Here is a 24548-nt window from a genome sequence, read left to right as displayed (position 1 = left end):
CAGCGTTTAGATTGCCTGCAATGACAACAAGCTCAGTCCGATGATGCTGTGACACACCGCCCCAGACCATGACGGACCCTCCACCTCCAAATTGATCCCGCTCCAGAGTACAGGCCTCGGTGTAACGCTCATTCCTTCAACAATAAGCGCGAATCCGACCATCACCCCTGGTGAGACAAACCGCGACTCGTCAGTGAAGAGCACTTTTTGCCAGTCCTGTCTGGTCCAGCAACGGTGGGTTTGTGCCCATAGGTGATGTTGTTGCCGGTGATGTCTAGTGAGGCCCTGTCCTACAACAGGCCTACAAGCCCTCAGTCCAGCTTATTGCAGACAGTCTGAGCACTGATGGAGGGATTGTGCGTTCCTGGTGTAACTCGGGCAGTTGTTGTTGCCATCCTGTAACTGTCCCACAGGTGTGATGTTTGGATGTACCGACCCTGTACAGGTCCATCCTGTCTCCCAATAGTGCTGTCTTAGGCATGTCACAGTACGGACATTGCAATTTATTGCCCTGGCCACATCTGCAGTCCTCATGCCTCTTTGCAGCATGCCTAAGGCATGTTCACGCAGATGAGCACAGACCCTGGGCATCTTTCTTTTGGTGTTTTTCAGAGTCAGTAGAAAGGCCTCTTTAGTGTCCTAAGTTTTCATAACTGTGACCTTAATTGCCTACCATCTGTAAGCTGTTAGTGTCTTAACGACCGTTCCACAGGTGCATGTTCATTAATTGTTCATGGTTCATTGAACAAGCATGGGAAACAGTGTTTAAACCCTTTACATTGAAGATCTGTGAAGTTATTTGGATTTTTACGAATTATCTTTGAAAAACAGTGTCCTGAAAAAGGGACGTTTCTTTTTTTGCTGAGTTTATATACACCATTCCTCTATCAGAAACTTGTTTGGCCAATTTCCCAAAGACATTTCTGCGAATAAATGTGATTTACCTCATTCTCTTGTGTTTGACAGCCTTTTTGTACATAACGGCATTGGCAACACACAAACTGATATATTCTTTCATTTATATTCCTCCTTCGCACAAAATGGCTACCATACTTCAAAAGTTTGAATGTTGTTATCAGTCAGTGGGGGATATTAGTCGCCTTGTTCATCCGTAACAAAACCAGATTGGAGTATGAGATGGCAAAAACTACCATGACGTTCCCTTATTCATATCAGCCGTGCTATTGGTTGAATTATATGTCATTTTAATGCAGGGCAGACAGACTCCCCAATGGCTATACAGAGTCATAATGTTGATGTATTGGACTACTCGGTGTAGCTACACTTGGGGTCTGTCTGGGGATTGTTCAAGTAAAGTAATTTTCTCAAGGATATATTTGGGTTTGAGAGGGTCGGGGTGTCCCCCAGGGATATCACATGATTCCACTCGAGGTTTCCTCTTTCGGGAAAAAGGCTGATGTCAGCATTGTAGATTTGCAGTTTGATGTCCATGAGGTCCAGTGTAGTGCATCTGTCAAGGACAATCAACCGCTTATCCCACCTCTTCACTCTTCTTTTTTCTCGTTCTTTTCATCCTCTCAGACCAGATATTGCACCACTCCTCTGCGGACATGTGGCCTAACACCTATGTTGCCCAGGGCCTTTACTGCCTCTCCTCCTCTGACGCCTGGGAGCCAATCAGCAACGAGCCCTCCGGAGTGGCCTCTCCCGCTGCTGGCTCCTACGTGATGCAGCAGGGCGGGACTTCCTGTGATGGGTATGATGGGAACGCGTTGCTGCAGCAGCAGCAGCAGCAGCAGTTCAACCTACAGCAGCAGAGTCAGCTCCAGCAGCTGCAGCAGCTACAACAGATACAGCACTACCAGCAACAGCAGCTCCTGTATCAGCAACAACAGGTGAGGGAAAAACAACAGTCTAATATAAGAGGAAAGTAATAACAATCTATTTCCATGGATAGACAATATTCATTCATGGCGTAGTCCGGCAGCTGACATTTTGTTTTTTAGTGGGTTTTTCTCTTTTTTCTCTTGGGTATTTTGATCGCGACAAGAATACTGAATTCGGCCTTTGATATGGTAATATCGTCAGAGATTCATCAATATATTATTGTATCTCCCTTCTTAGAGAACACAATTACCCTGTCCCTTTCAATCCAACATTACGCTTAAAGGAAGAAACATCCTTATCCTCAGATTTAGGATCATATTTCCAGATTCTTTACCATTAGGGGGATAAAAAAATGTCTAATCCTGTATCAGTGGTGAAAGGGAACCTCTACCTACCTACGTCTCCTCATTGTCTCGTCCTTCTCTCAACAGTCTCTGGAGCAAAGGCTGCACAGTGCCAACCACTCGTTGCAAGCCACGCCCAACAGCACCATCCACAGCCTGGCCCCTGCTACCCACGCCCCATTGGTGGACCTGTGGGGGGCGGGTCAGACAGAGTCCTATCACGCAGATATTGGAGGGTACAACATAGGCGTGGCAGCGGTGGTGGAGGCGGCTTTGAATGTTCCGTCTGGGGAAGAGGGGGCGGGGACAGACCATTCCCCTCTGCTGGAGCAGCAGGAGGAGGATGAACTGAAGGTGAGGTCATATCAGGTCACAAGGTCATCATGGCCCAGTTTTTCAAAAGTTATCTATCTGGATTTCGCCTATCGGATAGGATTAAATGCTTCGTGGTCCGTGCTTCTACACCTGCATTGCTTGCTGTTTGCGGTTTTAGGCTGGGTTTCTGTACAGCACTTTGATATATCAGCTGATGTAAGAAGGGCTATATAAATAAATTTGATTTGATTAAATGCATAGAAATAAAATTAATAGAACGGGAGTCCTCATTCAAGACAATGATTCGTACATTCTATTCATTATATTTCTATGCATTTAATCCAGAGATATTTATTTTTTTAAACTGGGCCCTGAGGTTTTAAACTGGGCCCTGAGGTCCCATGTGGCTCAGTTGGTAGAGCATGGTGTTTGCAACGCCAGGGTTATGGGTTCGATTCCCACGGGGGACCAGTACGGAGAAAAAAATGTATGCATTCACTACTGTAAGTCGCTCTGGATAAGAGCGTCTGCTAAATGACTAAAATGTAAAAATGCCATATCAGTGCAGATAGGTACATCCTTGATGCTTTAATATACAGTACCTGTCAAAAGTTTGGACACACCTACTCATTCAAGGGTTTTTCTTTATTTTTACTATTTTCTACATTGTAGAATAATAGTGAGGGCATCAAAATTATGAAATAACACATATAGAGTCATGTAGTTACCAAAAAAGTGTTGAACAAATCAAAATATATTTTATATTTCAGATTATTCAACGTAGCCACCCTTTGCCTTGATGACAGCTTTGCACACTCTTGGCATTCTCTCAACTAGCTTCATGAGGAAGTCACCTGGAATGCATTTCAATTAACAGGTGTGCCTTGTTGAAAGTTAATTTGTGGAAATTCTTTCCTTCTTAATGCATTTGAGCCAATCAGTTGTGTTGTGACAAGGTAGGGTGGGTATACAGAAGATAACCCTATTTGGTAAAAGACCAAGTCCATATTATGGCAAGAACTGCTCAAATAAGCAAAAAGAAATGACAGTCCATCTTTCCTTTAAGATATGAAGGTCAGTCAATCTGGAAAATTTCAAGATCTTTGAAAGTTTCTTCAATTGTAGTCGCAAAAACCATCAAGTGCTGTGATGAAACTGGCTGTCATGAGGACCGCCACAGGAAAGGAAGACCCAGAGTTACCTCTGCTGCAGAGGATAAGAGTTACCAGCATCAGAAATTGCAGCCCAAATAAATGCTTCCCAGAGTTCAAGTAACAGACACATCTCAACATCAACTGTTCAGAGGAGACTGCGTGAATCAGGCCTTCAGTAGAAACACTAGTAAAGGACATCAATAAGAAGAAGAGACTTGCTTGGGCCAAGAAACATGAGCAATGGACATTAGACTGGTGGAAATCTGTCCTTTGGTCTGATGAGTCCAAATTTGAGATTTTTGGTTCCAACCGCTGTGTCTTTGTGAGACGCAGAGTAGTTGAACGGATGATCTCTGCATTCCCACCATGAAGCATGGAGGAGGAGGTGTGATGGTGTGCTTTGCTGGTGACACTGTCAGTGATTTACTTATAATTCAAGGCACACTTAACCAGCAATGGCTACCACAGCATTCTGCAGCGATATGCCATCCTATCTGGTTTGCGTTTAGTGGGAATATCATTTGTTTTTCAACAGGACAATGACCCAACACACCTACAGGCTGTGTAAAGGCTATTTGACCAAGGAGAGTGATGGAGTGCTGCATCAGATGATGCACAATCACCAGACCTCAACCCAGTTGAGATGGTTTGGGATGAGTTGGACAGCAGAGTGAAGGAAAAGCATACGTGGGAGCTCCTTCAAGTCAGTTGGAAAAGCATTCCAGGTGAAGCTGTTTGAGAGAATGCCAAGAGTGTGCAAAGCTGTCATACTACATGATTCCATATGTGTTATTTCATAGTTTTATTGTCTTCACTATTATTCTACAATGTAGAAAATAGTGAAAATTAAGAAAAACCCTTGAATGAGTAGGTGTGTCCAAACTTCTGACTGGTACTGTACGACAGGGAGACATTTCCATCTGAACTCATGAATAAACCTTTGCTTTCTCCTCTCCGTGGTCAGAGAATCATGCGGTATCTGTTATATTCAAAAATTGTCTATCTCAATGTTCTGTAAGTGTCATCCCCTGACCAAGCCCCTGATCTGTCCCCTGAACAGGACGAGGAGCTAACACTCTGCATGGAGCCGGAGTCTGCCACTCTAACACAGAGAGATGAAGCCATCACCTCCGGGGGCAGTAGTCCTGGGCAACGTAGTCCGGGACGCAGTAGTCCGGGGCAACCACCAGCACAGCAAATTACAGAGCGGAAGGCCTCTGATGTCAGCTGTGGAGGCATCCAGATGTTGGAGGAGAAGGAAGAGAAGCAGGGGTCCGCTGTTGCTGCCATGGCAACCAACTGATTGACAGATCGTCCTGAGAGACGTGACAGACTGACCCTCAGCGTCAGGAATGACTGATCCTAATAATGAAATATTTATCAATAAATCTGTTCCTTTTCAGGTATCAAACACATTTTTGATGGGATATAAACTCTTGTGACCACTGAAGAGCAGAGGAGGAAGATTTGGAAACGGACTCACACAGCCTTATATTCCCAGAGAGAAGGAGGCGGGAGGGATGAATAGAGGGAGGGAAAAAAGACTGAGCGAGAAAAAGGAGGTATGAGGGGATGATAAAAAGAAGAGGAGCAGCTGAGATAGAGACATTTGTATCAGGAAAAGGAAACGGAGGAGGAGGGAATTGAAACATGCATGCTTTTTAAACAAATGACTTTATCCGGTCCAGCGTCAAATATGATAATGATCATAAAATCTATAGTAATAAAACATTATCATGACAACAATGATTTTCTAACAAAGAAAACATTCATGACAACACAAAAATCTATGTATAAGTGAATGATAAAAGAATATATATCAAAATCACTGTTTTTACAACACTATCTCTCCATTGGAGAACTACTCTGTTTACAGCTTACACTCAACACATCAAATAGAATAATATCAACCCCATAACTTGAAGAACAGAAACACTCACATGTTATACCCTCTCCTCTTATGTCATTCACATCTAGCATCCACATCACTTATAGAACTAACTGCACGGATACAGAGCAACTTTAGTAGGTTGGGTTCATCATAACCCCCTAAAAATTACACCAATTCAATTATCCCCAAAAACTAATTAAATCCAAATTGGCTCTCTGCAACCTAACCCCTGCAGTGAAATCTACTTGAACCCTCCTAACACAGTTAGAAAGACAACAACGTTGCTATGTTGCTGTGGTCTCCAGATGTCCAAGGCACATAAAGGCTGCATGGCTGTCCTGTTGGCCACACACACAGCACTGCACAGTTAAAGGAATGTACTGTACAGTAAGATAGTGTGCTTCCTACTCTGTCTTTCCGTATGTTTCTTCACAGTACTATGGAGTACCTGTCCTATATTGAACTGTATAGACTTTGCACTGAACCTAGGACACGGCTGGTGCTGGGCCAGAGAAGACTCAGGGCATGGAGCTCCTTGTAGTCTGCTTGACTGTGCATCTTGACTGACAGGTCCGTGTCATGGAGTGAATGGTGAAGAGACAGAGCTGTAGTAGTGAATCCCTTTTCACTGATGCAATCCAACAGATCAGAGGCTGCCTTTGGACTCTGTCACACGTCAATGTCCTTGATCACTGTTCAGAAAGAGCTCTTAGCATCACCAGGAACCAAAACAGAACCACTAGACGAGATGGATTCTGAGCTGTTGTTCCAGGTTCCAAACTAGAGATGGCTGGAGAAAGAGGAAGTGCTCTGGAGTGTTTAGGTACCAACAGAAAGAGGATTTAGATTCAGATGTGCTTCTGTTTTAACACAGATTGTTGTTTTGATGTCAGCTCTTGGGGACAATACCAAGCTTTTCTTTGTGGAGAAAAGATGAGCAAATGTTTCTCTCAAAGGTGTAGGTTAGAGCTGTTTGAATTGGGTACTGATTCTTAGAAGGGCAAAAACTTCAAAATTGTAACTACTAGTGAAGAGCCAAACACAGGTCTCCTAAACGGCTTGTAGCCACTACTGTCATATAGATGTAAATACTAATGAGAGAGGATATAAACCACATCTCTCACAGTCCCCACTGCAACAGTTTCTTTATTTTTCTACAAGTCTCAGTCCCAGCTCTTTCCTTTGGGAATCTTCCTGAGCTCCCAAATTAAGCTTATTGCATTTAGATTTGTTTCTATCACCACACAAGTAAAAGGAAAATGATAGTGGAATGTCAACATTGTAAATAGTGTGATCATTAAAATATTGGATATCGGAATATTGTTGTAAAATAATGCAAAGAACCTAATTTGACTGGGTTTAAGGAGAACATTGAAGTCAATCAGGGAATAGAACTGAATACTAGAACCAAACACTAGAACCAAACAGAACCGGTATCTTCCTGCTCATGGTGACTACAGCGATGGAGCAAAACTCTGCCTGAGCCGAGTGTGACGTTTGAGTTAGCGTGTGTATTTCCTGAAGAGGAAAGTGTGTATCCCAATGGAGGAATGGTAGTGAAGTTCAGAGACATGATAGAATAGTGGAATGTTGGAGATACTGGTCTGGAATATCTGTGCATGTGTCACTAATAAAAACAACAACAATAGCAGTTATTATTAGTATTCTAATATTATTATTATTAATATTATTATTATTATTATTAATATTATTATTATTTGACGGAGAACAACCTTCTTTCACTCTGATGATTGTGTGAAAAAACTTTTAAGATAGAAAAAAGGTTTATTGACTTGAATTCATTAACTTATTGATTGATTATTTATGCAATGTTGGTACAATGTTTATTTTTCTACTGAATTATTGACACCCCCCAGTATAAGACAGAATATGTGTGGTTGATGTACAGCAGTTTCGTGTTGGTTGGGGCTCTCTGATCGGACAAACAGACAGTGATAATAATACCCTAGGCCAGGGGTGGAAACTTCTGGAGGGCTACATTGTGGCCACAATTAATTGTAATCAGTTGTGTTAAAGCTGGGCTGGAACAAAACCCTGCACACACTGACTGCATCCCTCCAGGACAAGGGTTAGGGTTAAGGTTACCCACCTCTTCCCTGGGGCTGTCCATCATGAAACACACAATGATGTCATTTACATAGTCATAACCAGTCATGAAGATTCATGTCACAGCTGCCATGATCACCCAGGCAATGACAACACAATCTCAACCATGCAACTTCCTTTAGGCTACTAGTCATAAGTGTCCATCAGCTGTCACGACACGTATGACGCGTCTGCAAGACAAGATGCATATTGGTGTTAGAACTAACCAAGTAGGAGTCTATCCTGACCACGTGACCTGACCAGGATAGACTCAGCACCCCTACATCTAACAGATGGTTCTGCTGAGCTGCTACCTTGTGGTGTTTTTCAGTTTGTGTTATGCATTAGCCTTCACCTGTCTGTCTCAGACTGGCTCTGAGAGATACAACCTACAGGATGTCTTTACCCAACCACTCTTATTCATTGATTTATTTCAGGATTATTTGGGGGGAGGAATAACATGACAGCCTGTACATAGTTTATTATTTATTGTAGGTTAAGTCTTTTTGGAGCAGTATTGTTCTGTGTGTTGTCCTTGGGACTTTCTGTAGTGATAGACCTTTGACCCCAGAGAGATTGTTCTGCTTCATTGAAAGCACAAACATGGACCCAGAGAATGATACTACTTCAACGAAGATATTTTATTGATTTTTGGACAATTAAGAACTTAATAATTGAATAAACTAATAACAAGAAGCCAAATGTATTTCCTTGATGTTCCTGTTTATTGATTGTCTTTGTTGATTGATTGACTGATTGATTTCCAGTTGATTCCTTATTATGTATGATTCTACTGCCATCTTTCAATACGGAACTTGTCTACAGGCAGTCTTTCTACCCCTTGCTTTCTCTCTTTGTACCTGTTCTGTATATTTGTGTCTCTGTCTGTCCGAGTCTGTCTGTCCATGTAGTTGTCTGTTTTATAGTTGGAAGAATCACTGCCAGAAAACATTGCTTAAAAAAATGGATTTGGATTTGAGGCAAACAGACATTTAAAAAAAAATGATGTGGCACAGAACCATGAGGTAAATACACTTGTATACAATTGGCTTGATTGAATGTTTTAATTTGAGATGATCAATGTAAACTGGCAATACCAGTGTATTAAAGCCCATACCTATGCATGCTTATGGGAAGGTTGTGACGGGATGGTTCTTCCACGTGGTCTCCCCTCCCTTCCTCCTCGGCTGTAAACCTCTCTCTTTCCCTCTTCCTCCCCCTCTCTCTTTCCCCTGCACGAGCGAACACCCTCTTCCACCCCTTTCTCCTCTACTCCATTCTCTTTCTTCTCCCCCTCCTCCCCTCCTCCCCTCTATCAAAATAAAAGAAAAACCGTGGAGAAAGAGCAAATAAACACACAAAGAGAATCCTGATGTGTATGTGTGTGGACGTCTTTGAACAGTAAGACCGGACATTGTTTTTTATGTTGTGAGGATGTGGAACGTCACCGGAAGCGTGCTTTTCTTCATGGTCAGTGAACACGGAGATGCAAAGCCTGCTGGGGCTTTGTGACACAGTTCCTCTATCATGTTTCGATTCCCTCCCTGTCAACCCCAAACACACATTCTAGGTGTCTTTCATCCTGAATACATGACAATGCATTCATCCTTCCTGCCTTCCTTCATGTATGGTAGTGTAGAAAACTTGCTGGTACACATCAGGGATTACTTAAAGGATGGATAGATTGTTTTAAGTACTCATATAGGGCCCCAGCCTGGTAGCCAGTTCTGTTTGTTCAACTTCTTTGTCAAAGCCATGCCAAAGATGCCAACCACAGAAACAGCAGAAAGCGTCCTGCAGGGGACTGGCAACTATGGTTGAAGCCTACAGTTAAACCTCCCTGTCTGTCTGCCGTTGTCAGCCATTATAATGTCAGGAGAATGTTAATGTCAAACAAATTTCCAGAGACATGTTTCTCCTGGACCCTCTCTGCTGTGTGTGTGTGTGTGTGTGTGTGTGTGTGTGTGTGTGTGTGTGTGTGTGTGTGTGTGTGTGTGTGTGTGTGTGTGTGTGTGTGTGTGTGTGTGTGTGTGTGTGTGTGTGTGTGTGTGTGTGTGTGTGTGTGTGTGTGTGTGTGTACGTGCACGTGTGGGAGACTAAAATACACTGTTGACCTTCTCAGCTGGAAGTGTTTATACGTCCACAGCCTTTCTATAGACAAACTTTTACGAGACGAGTGAACAGTGCATCTCTAGTATTATGCTGGAGCTGATTATTGCCATGCTCCAAGTCCAATGAAATGTTACTGAAAACATTAAAATATTTATTGTATTCCATAAGAATATTAGAAGGCAACGGTATGAACTATTTCAATATTTACTTTACAGTGGTTACAGTAATAATTTAAAGCCTGTATATTAATTAATCAGTAAACGTTTAATCGCTCTGATCAAATATAAATCAGTCCATTGACAGACATGGAGTCATGATTAATGATGTGATTTCATTATCAAACATTTAATTGCTGTCATATACAGTGTCATAAAGATACATGGAATTCACAGACAAAGATTCAGACGTACAGTACCATGTAGCTACAAACACATTCACACATTCAACAATACTGGGACAAGGAGACAAACCATGATAGGCACAGATGAAGAACATCTGTCCATTTTTGTAGTTTGAAAGACACGGAAAGAGACCTGAGAAACTGAAATAATGAAAAGGAATAGGCTGTCTGTCTTGAGTAGAAAAAAATCATTAAAAAAACTGCTGAGATCCACAGAAAAATAAGGAAAGAGGCTACCATCGTACAAAAAGTATTATTAGCTAACAGAAGCACTGTGTATACCTGTTCTTCCTGCTCCCTGTATGCTGAACATCTGCAAAGCCTCTAATGAGCCTGCACAGAACTCCATTACCCAGGATGCTCCTTGATACCCTCTCACTGAATGAGGTAAGTGGAGTGAGGCCAGAGAGGAGAAAGTCTTCATTTAAGAAACAGAATCCACAGAATTCCCTCAGTCGCCATCTAAATCAGCTCTTCAGAATCTTCGCTCTCCCTCTCTCCATCCGTCTCCGGCACGGTAGGAAGGGATGACACAATGAAGATACGAGTGGAGGAGGAGGGTGGTGAGGTGGGGGAGACGGGGGAGGAAGACTCCTGAGGGGGACAGTCTGTCCCTTCGCTGTTGGGGGTGGAGGTATCACACTCTGCACCTGCACTGGAGCCACCTGCTCCTCCTGCATTCCCCCTGGGTTCCTCCTGAGCCTCATCCATGTCACCCTTTCCCTCTGCCCTAACCACCTCATCCTTCCACCTTACCATCTCTCCCTCCCTCTTTCCTCCATCTCCCTCCCCCTTTTCTTTCTTAACCTCCAACCTAAACCCCTCGCCCCCATCCTTCCTACTACCCCCTCCCTCCCTCTCCCCTCCCTCACCCCACAGCTCCCTCTCCCTGGTGGGGGAGGAGGGGGTGGTGGGAGGAGCCTCGTGCTTCTTGGCTTTACGGGTGGCATCTCTGAAACTGGCCAGAGGGGGGCGCAATCTCACCCCACTACGGGTGGAGCCCTCGATGGCCTTCTGCAACTGTGAGAGGTAAGAGAGAGGGAGAGATAGAGTGAGAGATTAAAGGGGAGAGATAAATATAGAGGGGGAGAAGAGAAAAGGGATGGAGAAGGGAAAAGGGGAGAGAGAGAGAGATAAAGAAAGAGGGGAGGGAAATTGAGATCGAGATGGGGAGTGAGAGAGGAAGGGAAAGAGAGAAAGAGAGTGAATAGAAGTGGTTAACATAGCATGTCATAACACAAGCAAAGCATGTTAATACAGGTTTCCTGTGACGCTGTGATAATTCAGAGACAAACACCGTTGATGGTGTAATAGTGTGACTCACTATTAGAGTACAACAGAACAGCAAAGCAACAGCCAACTGAACAGGCTCCATGTATTTTTATGTGTATATATTATGGATTCTCATTTGTTCCTGCCAAGGCAGCAGCTACTCTTCCTGAGGTTCAAACAAGATTAAGGTGATTACATCACCAAAAAAATGTAACAGTTCATCATACAACACATTACTACACCACTACTCTACCACTACATATCTACAATACAAAATGTATAATTTTACAATGCACATGTGTGTAAACTGTGTATGTTAGTGTGTGTGTGCGTATGCGTATGTCTCTTCACAGTCCACGTTGTTCCTTATGTAGTATTGCGCGCGTCTGTTCTGGACTTGGGGACTGTGAAGAGACCCCTGGTGGCATGGCGTGTGGGGTATGCATGGGTGTCTGAGCTATGTGCTAATTGTTTGAACAGACAGCTCAGTGATTTCAACACGTCAATACCTCTCACAAAGACATGTAGTGATGCAGTCAATCTCTCCTCTACTTTGAGCCAGTAGATTGACATGCATGTTATTGATGTTAGCTCTCCGTGTACATATGTTCTTCTATGTGGCATTTGACCATATGACTGGGCAGTAGTCCAGGTGTGACACAACTAGGGCCTGTAGGACTTGTTTTGTTGATAGCGATGTTAAGAAAGCCGATCTTAGCTACCGTTGCATCAATATGTCTTGACCATTACAGTTTACAATCCAGGGTTACTCCAAGCAGTTTAGTCTCTTCAACTTGCTCAATTTCCCCATTATTCATTACAATATTTAGTTGAGGTTTAGGGTTCAGGGTTTAGTGAATGATTTGTACCAAATACAATGCTTTTCATTTTTGAAATATTTACGACTAGTTTATTACTTGCCACCCATTTTAAAACTGACTGCTGCTCTTTGTTAAGAGTTGCTGTGAGTTCACTTACTGTGGTAGATGACGTGTTTAATGTTGAGTCATTAGCATACATAGACACACAGGCTTTACTCAGAGCCAGTGGCAGGTCATTAGTGAAGATGGAAAAAAGTAAGGAGCCTAGACAGCTGCCTTGGGGAATCCCCAACTATACCTGGATTGTCATGGAGAGGCTTCCATTAAAGAACACCCTCTGTTTTCTCTTAGACAGGTACAGTGCCATGAAAAAGTATTTGCCCCCTTTTCTCTACTTTTGTATATTTTTGATACTGAATGTTATCAGATCTTCAACCAAAACCTGATATTAGATCAAAGGAACCTGAGTGAACAAATAACACAACAATTACATAACTATTTAATTTATTTTATAAGCAAAGTTATGCAACACCCAATGCCCCTGTGTGAAAAAGTAAATGCCCCCTTACACTCAATAACTAGTTGTGCCACCTTTAGCTGTTGGCCCACTCTTCAATGCATCTCAATTGGGATTAGGTCTGGACTTTGACTAGGCCATTTCAAAACTTCAAATGTGTTGCTTTTAAGCCATTGTCATGTAGACTTGATTGTGTGTTTTGGATCATTGTCTTGCTGCATGACCCAACTGCGCTTCAGCTCACAGACGGATGGCCTGACATTCTCCAATAGAATTCTCTGATACAGAGCAGAATTCATGGTTCCTTCTATTAAGTCGTTCAGATCCTGAGGCAGCAAAGCACCCCCAAACCATCACACTACCACCACCATACTTGACCATTGGCATAAGGTTCTTACTGTGGAATGCAGTTTTTGGTTTTTGCCAGGCATAATAAGAAGTATACATTTTTTAGTTATTTGTAAACAGGTTCCCTTGATCTAATATTAGGTTTTGGTTGAAGATCTGATAACATTCAGTTTAAAAAATATGCAAAATATTGAAAATCAAAGAGGGGGCAAATACTTTTTCACGTCACTGTAACTCTCGACCCATGATATAGCAGACGATGTAAAGCCATAACACATATGTTGTTTTCAGCAGCAGATTATGATCAATAATGTCAAAGCTGCACGGAAGTCTAACAAAACAGCCCCCACAATCAAATCAAATCAAATTTTATTGATCACATACACATGGTTAGCAGATGTTAATGCGAGTGTAGCGAAATGCTTGTGCTTCTAGTTCCAACAGTGCAGTAATATCTAACAAATAATCTAACAATTATCAACAAATTCCTAATACACACAAATCTAAAGGGGTGAATGAGAATTTGTACATATAAATATATTAATGAGCAATGGCCGAGCGGCATTGGCAAGGTGCAGTAGATGGTATAAAATACAGTATATACATGTGATATGAGTAATGTAAACATTACTAAAGTGGCATTGTTTAAAGTGACTAGTGATCCATTTATTAAAGTGGCCAGTGATTGGGTCTCAATGTAGGCAGCAGCCTCTCTGAGTTAGTGATTGCTGTTTAACAGTCTGATGGCCTTGAGATAGAAGCTGTTTTTCAGTCTCTCATTCCCAGCTTTGATGCACCTGTACTGACCTCGCCTTCTGGATGATAGCGGTGTGAACATGCAGTGGCTCGGGTGGTTGTTGTTGTTGATCTTTTTGGCCTTCCTGTGACATCGGGCGCTGTAGGTGTCATGGAGGGCAGGTAGTTTGGCCCCGGTGATGCTTTGTGCAGACCGCACCCCCCTCTGGAGAGCCTTGCGGTTGAGGGCGGTGCAGTTGCCGTGCTGTGATACAGGCTGTGATACAGCCCGACAGGATGCTCTTGATTGTGCATCTGTAAAAGTTTGTCAGGGTTTTGGGTGACAAGCCAAATTTCTTCAGCCTCCTGAGGTTGAAGAGGTGCTAGTGTGCTTCACCACACTGTCTGTGTGGGTGGACCATTTCAGTTTGTCCGTGATGTGTATGCCCAGGAACTTAAAACTTTCCACCTTCTCCACTGCTGACCCTTCGATGTGGATAGGGGGGTGCTCCCTCTGCTGTTTCCTGAAGTCCACGATCATCTCTTTTTTTGTTGTTGATGTTGAGTGAGAGGTTGTTTTCCTGACACCACACTCTGAGTGCCCTCACCTCCTCCCTGTAGGCCGTCTCGTCGTTGCTGGTGATCAAGCCCACTACTGTTGTGTCGTCTGCAAACTTGACGATTGAGTTGGAGGCGTGCATGGCTACGCAGTTGTGGGTGAACAGGGAGTACAGGAGAGGGCTAGGCACACACCCTTGTGGGGCCCCAGTGTTGAGGGTCAGTGAAGTGGAGATGTTGTTTCATACCTTCACTACCTGGGGGTCGCCCGTCAGAATGTCCAGGACCCAGTTGCACAGGGCGGGGTTGAGACCCAGGGCCTCCAGCTTGATAATGAGCTTGGAGGGTACTATGGTGTTGAATGCTGAGCTGTAGTCAACGAACAGCATTCTTACATAGGTATTCTTTTTGTCCAGATGGGATAGGGCAGTGTGCAGTGCGATGGCGATTGCGTCTGTGGTCCTGCTGGGGCGGTAAGCAAACAAGTGGGTCTAGGGTGGCTGGTAAGGTGGCGGTGATATGATCCTTGACTAGTCTCTCAAAGCACTTCATGATGACAGAATTGAGTGCTACGGGGTGGTAGTCATTTAGTTCAGTTACCTTTGCCTTCTTGGGTACAGGAACGATGGTAGTCATCTTTAAGCATATGGGGACAGCAGACTGGGATAGGGAGAGATTGAAAATGTTCGTAAACACACCAGCCAGCTGGTCTGTGCATGCTCTGCGGATGCGGCTAGGGATGCCGTCTGGGTCAGCAGTCTTGCGAGGGTTAACATGTTTAAATGTTTTACTCACATCAGCCACTGAGAAGGAGAGGGGGGGGGGGGGGGGGGGGGTGCAGTCATTGTTAGCGAGCCGCGAGGGTGGCACTGTATTATCCTCAAAGCGGGCAAAGAAGGTGTTTTGTTTGTCTGGAAGTGTGACGTCGGTATCCGTGACGTGGCTGTTTTTGTTTTGTAGTCCGTGATTTCCTGTAGACCCTGCCACATATGTTTTGTGTCTGAGCCGTTGAATTGCGACTCCACCTTGTCCCTGTACCGGCATTTCGTTTGTTTGTTTGATTGCCTTGTGGAGGGAATAACTACACTTTTTATATTCAGCCATATCACCAGACCTCTTTCCATGGTTACTGTAAATGCGGTGGTTTGCGCTTTCAGTTTTGTGCGAATGCCGCCATCCGTCCATGGTTTCTGGTTAGGGTATGTTTTAATAGTCACAGTGGGTACAACATCTCCAATGCACTTATTTATAAACGCACTCACCCAGTCAGCGTCAATGTCATTCTCTGAGGCTGACTGGAACATATTCCAGTCCGCGTGATCAAAACAATCTTGGAGCGTTGCTTCCGATTGGTCAGACCAGCGTTGAATGGTTCTCGTCATTGGTACATCCTGTTTGAGTTTCTGCCTATAAGCCGGGACAAGCAAGATGGCATCGTGGTCGGATTTACCGAAGGAAGGGCGGGGGAGGGCTTTGTATGCATCGCAGAAGTTAGAGTAGCAGTGGTCTAGAGTATTAGCCCTATGTGTCTGACAAACAATATGCTGATCAAATTTAGGTAACATTGATCTCAAATTTGCTTTGTTAAAATCCCCAGCTACAATAAATGCAGCCTTCGGGTTTATAGTTTCCAGTTTACATAGAGTCCAGTGAAGTTCATTGAGGGCCGTTTTGGTGTTCTTAGTATCAATTTCTCTCAGCCAATCATCCGTCATTTGTGTAAGTGCTGAGTGCCCTTCTCTATAAGCGTGCTAAAAGTCATTTGTTTACTGCGTTGTCTCTGGTCAAAATGTTTTTCAAACGTTTACTAAGGGTTGGTAGCAGGCTGATTGGTTGGCTGTTTGAACCAGTAAAGGGTGTTTTGCTATTCTTGGGTAGTGGAATGACTTTTGCTTCCCTCCAGGCCTGATGGCGCATGCTTTCCTGTAGGCTTAGTTTAAAGAGATGGCAAATAGGAGTGATAGTGTAGTCCACCATCATCCTCAGTAATTTTCCATCCAAGTTGTCAGTCCTAGATGGTTTGTCATTGCTGATAGACAACAATAATGTTTTTACCTCTTCCACATTCACTTTACGGAATTAAAAATGACAATGCTTGCCTTTCATAATTTGGTGAATTATGCATGGATGTGTAGGTTCAGAGTTTGCTGTTGGCATGGCATGCCTCAGTTTGCTAATCTTGGCAATGTAATTACTGTGACACTGTGAGATCATCATCAGAGAACGATGACAGAGAGGCAGAACAAATGGACAAGCTGTGTGTGATGCTTCTACACTGCAGAAAAGGAAGACTCGGCATACAGACAGAGAGAGAGAGAGAAAGAGAGCGAGAGAAAGGGAGAGAGAGAGAGAGAGAGAGAGAGAGAGAGAGAGAGCTTGTGTGATCTCACCTCCTTCAGTGCTACGACTCCCACCAGTTTCCCAATGCTGGTAACATAGGCATGACTGAAACCCAGCAAGGAGAACAGAGTGTGGGTCTGTCAGAGAGAGAGAGAGGGGGAGGCATATTTGTCAATAACCTACAGCATGTAGTGTTTATAATGGCTTAAAGTGGCTACATAAGAGCACAAGGTGCTAGCTACAGTTGATACCTTGTGTAGGGAGGTTCTCTCCACCAGCTGAAAGGGGGAGGGATCAATCCGTATCTCCTCCATACTGATTGGCTTATCCAACTCTTCTTCTTCCCAGGCTTTGATCTGCATTAGCCAATCAGAGAGCAGAGAGGGTGATTGACAATATAAAGAGGGAGTAATAATTTATGATATTTGATTCTACTCGTGGAATCCTTTTTGCGCTAGATGAAGTGCCCAGGTCAGGGAGTAGAGGTCAGGGATCAGGGGTTAGGGGTTAAAGGTTGATCAGGGTCAGTGAGACACATTACCTCCTCTGAGGACATGGTGTCAGTGAGTGGAGGAGGGGTGGATTCCTGGAGAGAGGAAGAGAGAGAGAGGAAGAGAGACAGAGAAAGAGAGAGGGAGAGAGAGAAAGAGATAGAAAGAAAGAGAGAAAGAAAAGAGGGAGTGTGAGAGGGGGGGGTGTTAGTTTAGAGATTTTAGTTATTTTCACCCTCCAGGTTTACAAAGTGTCAGATCAGATGCCCCCTTGTGGTGCTATTTCTCCATCACACAGAATGACTAACCTGCTCATTACATATCATATCATACATTATAGCAAGGTCAGAATGTGATATTGCTCCTCTTTGAGCTACCAGAGGAACGCTTGAGGTTGATGGTGGCCTTCACCACAGACCCAGGATCAGGTTGCCCTAACCCCAATCCAAACCTCAACCATTATGGGAATGAAAAACATCTTCTAATATATCTGACCCCCTATCAGTGGTTACAGCCAACCTCTATCTTGATATGGAATGATACCTGAGCTTCAGCCTGGCTGGTTGAGGAAGAGGAGAAGAGGCGCTGAAATATTCCCCTCACAGACTGGAGGGAACTCTTCTCTGAAAGACAGGACAGGACAGACATTTAGAAGTGAGTACATTGGGTTAACATTCTCACTCCAACACTTTTCTACAGAAGGTGCTGGTTAGTTGTTGTAAACAAACCCCATGAGCAATCGATAGAGCAGCAGGTCGAATATTGATTCTGCTCTATTGATTGCTTATAAAAATTTGAAGCGCTAACAGCAAACCAACAAGCCAACTACCATATGTACACATAGGTTTTGTATTGTAGATACAGTATCTGGTTGTAAAGTAGTGGCCTAAGAGAACACACTTAATGTGTTGTGAAAAGTCTTATGAAATGTATTGTCATATTTTAAATTGTATATAAGTGCCTTAATGTTGCTGGACCCCAGGAAGAGTAGCTGCTTCTTGGCAGCAGCTAATGGGGATCCATAATAAATACAAATACAAACATGGATGCACTGGTAACAAAATAGCAATAGTGGGTACATCCCAATTCTATGTCATATTCTGACATTTTGTCTGTGTCATGTCACCTGAGCCGGTGTGATTGGTGGAGGACTCCTGTGGTTTGGGGGATGGGAGTGGCCTATTCTGTTCATCTTGTACAGCAGAGGTCTGGAGAACAGACAAAAGGGCTAACCAAGTTCATAACCAAGTATTACATGGATAATTATAATGCATTATAAATGTGATTATAAAGGCATTATAAGTATACTGATATTTATTCCTTTAATAAGTATAATAAATATGATGCTATCGTTCAATCATTCCATCTATCCATCCATCCATCCTGTCACCTCTCCTTCCTCCTCGTCTACTAAAGTGAAGGACTCCCAGCCCTGACCCGGCGACCCCTGACCCCTCTCAAAGATACGCCTCTCGGCTGAAAGCCACCAATCAGAGATGGCCTGCAGCTCTGTCCTCTCGATAGACCCCAATAGGATCATAGACTCTGAGGAAAGACAGGGGGAACAGGCAGAGAAAGAGAGTAGAGTGAGAGAGAAAGAAAGAGAGAGAGAGAGAAAGAGAGATAGAGAGAAGGAGAGAGAGAGACAAGAGAGGGATTTCAGTGGATGGATTTGTGTAATCTACCGTGCATGGCATCAAACATTCTATAACATGTCTCACCTTTAGAGTCGACCAGAGGGATGGTTTTAAGGGAGGTGGAGTCTAGCAGATAGCCCAGCTCCCGATAGGTTGACTGGGAGGACAGGAAGTTCACCTTCCGCACCATCATGTCCTCCACAAAGATGTTGTACTTACTGAGGGAGGAGAGAGGATATATGTGAACTGTGCCTGCTTGAGTCATAATATCACACAAGGTTGCATGTACACTAGAACTGTTTGAGCCACAATGGCATACAGTTCTCTGCATAAGCATTTATTAGAGCCATAATGGTGACCGTTCCAGTACCTGATGTGTCCGAGGCTGAGCTCGGGGAGGTATGGCAGTTTCTTGACCTGGATGATGGAGTCGTAGAGGGAGGGCTGCAGGCCCTGGGCCACCATGTTGGCCAGGATCACCGCCACCATCATGGGCAGGATGTGGGAGATCTGGCCTGTCAGCTCAAAACAGATCACAGCCGTGGACACCGTGTGGGTCACTGCCCCGGTCAGGGCCGCGGCACCTGGGATAAGGAGGGCGGGAGAGAGAAAGGGAGGGTGAAGGAGAGAGGGAGGGAGGTAGGGGAAGGAGAGAGGGAGGGGAAGGAGAGAAGGAGGGAAAGGAGAGAGGAAGGGAGAGAGGGAGGGGAAGAAGAGTGGAAGAGAGAGTATAGAGGGAGGGAAGGAGAGATCAGGAGTCACGACAAGGCAGAAAGGAAAGGAGAGATGGTGTTAAATGACATCATTGTGTATGACAGGGTAGTGGGCAGACATTTTTGATATGTACACTACCGTTCAAAAGTTGGGATCACTTAGTAATTTCCTTTTTTTGTCCATTAAAATAACATCAAATTGATCATAAATACAGTGTAGACATTGTTAATGTTGTAAATGACTATTGTAGCTGGAAACGGCTGATTTTTTATGGAATATCTACATAGGTGTATCGAGGCCCATTATCAGCAACCATCACTCCTGTGTTTCAATGGCACGTTGTGTTAGCTAATCCAAGTTTATCATTTTAAAAGGCTAATTGATCATTAGAAAACCCTTTTGCAATTATGTTAGAACAGCTGAAAACTATTGTTCTGATTAAAGAAACAATAAGACTGGCCTTTAGACTAGTTGAGTATCTGGACCATCAGCATTTGTGGGTTTGTTTACAGGCTCAAAATGGCCAGAAACAAAGTACTTTCTTCTGAAACTCGTCAGTCTATTCTTGTTCTGAGAAATGAAGGCTATTCCATGCAAGAAATTGCCAAGAAACTGAAGATCTCATACAACGCTGTGTACTACTCCCTTTACAGAACAGCGCAAACTGGCTCTAACCAGAATAGAAAGAGAAGTGGGAGGCCCATGTTTCTGGCCATTTTGAGCCTGTAATCGAACCCCCAAATGCTGATTCTCCAGAACTAGTCTAAAGAAGGCCAGTCTTATTGCTTCTTTAATCAGAACAACAGTTTTCAGCTAACATAATAATAATTGCAAAAGGGTTTTCTAATGATCAATCAGCCTTTTAAAATGATCAACTTGGATTAGCTAACACAATGTGCCATTGGAACACAGGAGTGATGGTTGCTGATAATGGGCCTCTGTACGCCTATGTAGATATTCCGTTAAAAATCAGCCGTTTCCAGCTACAAAGGTTAATTTACAACATTAAGAATGTCTACACTGTTTTTCTGATCAATTTGATGTTATTTTAATGGACAAAAAATTTGCTTTTCTTTCAAAAACAAGGACATTTCTAAGTGATCCCAAACTTTTGAATGGTAGTGTGTATACTTGTAATAAGACTAAGCAATTGGCCTATTAAAATGTTTATCTGACTCCATAAAGATAATTAGCAATATGCAAGAGACTATGGTTGAGTTACAGACATAGACAATGAAGAAATGTCTGAGAATGGATTATAAATAGAATTGTATTTAATTACTTTGTAAAATGAATGGATTCACATACAAGGCATACAGCTTCAGTTACAAAGCATTAACAAGCATTACAAGGCATTATTCCAAGCATGGTCAGAGAGAGAGAAACCATAGCCTGAAAGGCCCTGCCCCACAAGTTCATGGGGTGGAGAGAGTGAGAAAGAAAGAAAGTATCTCATCACAGCAGGTCAGGAGCAAATAAGAAAAAGAACAATGAACCTTTAATAAACATCTGAGTTGTTTGGACTCAAAACCTGAGATGTTGACCAATAGTATTACTGTAACGTTAACATCCAATCAGATGTCAGACCTACATGATGTAACCTCTCAGAGGTGTGACAATGGGGGTTGGCAAGACCAACACAGAGAAGGCTGAATTCTGAAGACAACACATAGCAAATTCTTGCATACAGCTGATAAGAAGAGTCCCTTCTGGGGCTGGGCTGCCCTACAACAGCAGCAAGGCAAGATGAGACTTCAGAGGAGACTCACCAATGACAGCATAGCCCCCGGGGAGGATGCGATAAACTATCCCATCAAACAGGATACCGTTTGGGAAGAGAGTGGCCATGATCTCCCCTACCAGACGCCCAAATGCTGCCCCTGGGGGAGAGGGGAGAGAGAAAGGGGAGAGAGAAAGGGGAGAGAGAAAGGGGATAGAGAGGAGAGAGAATACTCAGTTGTGCTTTAGGACAGGTTTAGAGCATGTTTTAACCCTGATGTCTGATGCATCCTGTTTAGATTCCCAGGTCTGATCTCAGCCTCTTACCCAGTATGAACACTGGCATGAAGGCTCCAGATGGGATGGGCATCGTCGTGGAAACAGCAGACATCCAGAACTAGAACATTGAGAAGGTATGTGAATGACAGAGAGACCTAATACAAATCCTTTATAGAATCTACTAGAGAAACAAAGAAAAGGTTTTAGAGTGTAACTCTTTTCATTTTGATTTGATAGCCTGACCACAGCATAATACGAGAAGAAAAGTAATGTGTTTTGCTCCATGATGGAGGGAGGACGTACCTTCATGACGAAGAAGAGGAGGAGGATGAGGAAGACGCTGACGTCGGGGTGCAGCCAGGCTGAGGAGCGCCCCAGTCCGGAGGGAAGAGCGGTGGCAGACAGTTTGGTCCAGGTGAAGTTATCAAACAGAGAATTAATACACTCTCTAGGCATCAGCTGAACAGGAGGGAGGGAGGGAGGGAGGGAGGGAGGGAGGGAGGGAGGGAGGGAGGGGGAGAGAGAGAGAGAGAGAGAGATCAGATCATTCATTTATGACCCCTCTTCACAGGTGGTAGAGAGTGAATTGCATTCAGTCATCACAATCAATACATGGATTTATAAAAGGTTATTCTATAAGTCATGAACATAAGCTCTAATAAGCTCAATAATGCTCTCTGACCTCTCCAGCCATGAACTGGCCGAATCCAGGAGGAAAGGTCAGGGTGGCGATGACAAAGGTCACTGCACCTGGGTAGATTAACCGACTGAACACACACACACACACGCATGCGCACAAACACAAAGACACACACGCATGCGCACACACACACACACACACACACACACACACACACACACACACACACACACACACACACACACACACACACACACACACACACACACACACACACACACACACACACAAACAATATTATTTAACAACTGGGATACTCAACCGTTATAACAAACCACAATGCTATTACTTAAATGTGAAGCATTTTAGGGTAATAATGTAAATTGGCAGGAATCTCATCCCAGTTCATTGTCTGGCTGTCAGGCTGTTGAGTTCATGGCAGGACACCTCTACTGCTCTGCCTCTCCTAATGTGTGAGCTCAATGTACCTTGACTGGTGAGTCAATGGCTAAGTGAATGTCTCTAACTGAGTGAATGGCTGGCTGTTAAGCCCTGCTTGTCTCGGTCAAAGTCCTGTAACAGACTACTTTGTAAGAAGAGGCTACCCAAATGAACATCATCTGGAATGGAATGTGGAAAGTGTCAGGGATCTGGGTAATAGTGTCTGCTAAGCATTACAATTGTGAAGACATTTGAGTGAGTGTAACAGTGTGTGTGTACTGTGTGTATGTACTGTGTGTATGTACTGTGTGTGTGTACTGTATGTGTGTACTGTGTGCGTGTGTGTATGTATGCGAGTGAGTGCGTGATGTCTCACTGCTTGGTCAGAAAGCGTGTGAGAGCCGTCTGTCTCCTCATCACTAGAACCACCTGTCTGTTTAGGTAGACAAAGAAGGCCCCCAGGAACCCACAGGAGATTCTACAACAGACAGACAGGGGACAGAGAGTCAGGAACCCACAGGAGATTCTACAACAGACAGGGGACAGAGAGTCAGGAACCCACAGGAGATTCTACAACAGACAGACAGGGGACAGAGAGTCAGGAACCCACAGGAGATTCTACAACAGACAGACAGGGGACAGGGAGTCAGGAACCCACAGGAGATTCTACAACAGACAGACAGGGGACAGAGAGTCAGGAACCCACAGGAGATTCTACAACAGACAGACAGGGGACAGAGAGTCAGGAACCCACAGGAGATTCTACAACAGACAGACAGACGACAGGGAGTCAGGAACCCACAGGAGATTCTACAACAGACAGGGGACAGAGTCAGGAACCCACAGGAGATTCTACAACAGACAGGGGACAGAGTCAGGAACCCACAGGAGATTCTACAACAGACAGACAGGGGACAGGGAGTCAGGAACCCACAGGAGATTCTACAACAGACAGACAGGGAGTCAGGAACCCACAGGAGATTCTACAACAGACAGACAGGGGACAGGGAGTCAGGAACCCACAGGAGATTCTACAACAGACAGACAGGGAGTCAGGAACCCACAGGAGATTCTACAACAGACAGACAGGGGACAGAGTCAGGAACCCACAGGAGATTCTACAACAGACAGACAGGGGACAGGAGTCAGGAACCCACAGGAGAGTCTACAACAGACAGACAGGGAGTCAGGAACCCACAGGAGATTCTACAACAGACAGACAGACGACAGGGAGTCAGGAACCCACAGGAGATTCTACAACAGACAGACAGGGAGTCAGGAACCCACAGGAGATTCTACAACAGACAGACAGGGGACAGAGTCAGGAACCCACAGGAGATTCTACAACAGACAGACAGGGGACAGGGAGTCAGGAACCCACAGGAGATTCTACAACAGACAGACAGGGAGTCAGGAACCCACAGGAGATTCTACAACAGACAGACAGGGGACAGGGAGTCAGGAACCCACAGGAGATTCTAAAACAGACAGACAGGGGACAGGGAGTCAGGAACCCACAGGAGATTCTACAACAGACAGACAGGGAGTCAGGAACCCACAGGAGATTCTACAACAGACAGACAGGGGACAGAGTCAGGAACCCACAGGAGATTCTACAACAGACAGACAGACGACAGGGAGTCAGGAACCCACAGGAGATTCTACAACAGACAGACAGGGGACAGAGTCAGGAACCCACAGGAGATTCTACAACAGACAGACAGGGGACAGAGAGTCAGGAACCCACAGGAGATTCTACAACAGACAGGGGACAGAGAGTCAGGAACCCACAGGAGATTCTACAACAGACAGACAGGGAGTCAGGAACCCACAGGAGATTCTACAACAGACAGACAGGGGACAGAG

The 24548-nt window shown here is 44.2% G+C and overlaps 2 protein-coding genes across 7 annotated transcripts in view; one reads left to right on the top strand and one right to left on the bottom strand.

The window, feature by feature from the left end:
- The window catches only part of LOC123728291 (uncharacterized), a 45908-nt gene extending 37544 nt beyond the window's left edge, over positions 1–8364 (top strand). For all 4 annotated transcript variants that reach the window (XM_045700296.2, XM_045700290.2, XM_045700281.2 and 1 more), the window contains 3 exons: positions 1543–1856; positions 2280–2546; positions 4722–8364. In XM_045700296.2, coding sequence (XP_045556252.1) covers positions 1543–1856; positions 2280–2546; positions 4722–4964 — 824 coding nt within the window. In that variant the 3' untranslated portion in view covers positions 4965–8364. The remainder of the gene's footprint in view (positions 1–1542; positions 1857–2279; positions 2547–4721) is intronic.
- Positions 8365–10087: 1723 nt separating this feature from the next.
- The window catches only part of LOC106575853 (chloride channel protein), a 41179-nt gene continuing 26718 nt past the window's right edge, over positions 10088–24548 (bottom strand). For 2 of the 3 annotated variants that reach the window (XM_045700257.2, XM_082960889.1), the window contains exons 10-23: positions 23059–23160; positions 22284–22368; positions 21905–22060; positions 21650–21719; positions 21373–21483; positions 19260–19473; positions 18974–19107; positions 18643–18797; positions 18379–18460; positions 17796–17875; positions 17303–17347; positions 17013–17117; positions 16812–16898; positions 10088–11190 (exon numbers count right to left, since the gene is read on the bottom strand). In XM_045700257.2, coding sequence (XP_045556213.2) covers positions 10633–11190; positions 16812–16898; positions 17013–17117; positions 17303–17347; positions 17796–17875; positions 18379–18460; positions 18643–18797; positions 18974–19107; positions 19260–19473; positions 21373–21483; positions 21650–21719; positions 21905–22060; positions 22284–22368; positions 23059–23160 — 1984 coding nt within the window. In that variant the 3' untranslated portion in view covers positions 10088–10632. The remainder of the gene's footprint in view (positions 11191–16811; positions 16899–17012; positions 17118–17302; positions 17348–17795; positions 17876–18378; positions 18461–18642; positions 18798–18973; positions 19108–19259; positions 19474–21372; positions 21484–21649; positions 21720–21904; positions 22061–22283; positions 22369–23058; positions 23161–24548) is intronic. The other variant, XM_045700261.2, reaches the window with a different exon arrangement.

This window comes from Salmo salar, chromosome 02 (genome assembly GCF_965601325.2).
Source record: "Salmo salar chromosome 02, fSalSal1, whole genome shotgun sequence".
Classification (NCBI taxonomy): Eukaryota; Metazoa; Chordata; class Actinopteri; order Salmoniformes; family Salmonidae; genus Salmo; species Salmo salar.
Note: the sequence above shows the minus strand (reverse complement) of the source record. Positions and strands in the feature narration are given on the sequence as shown.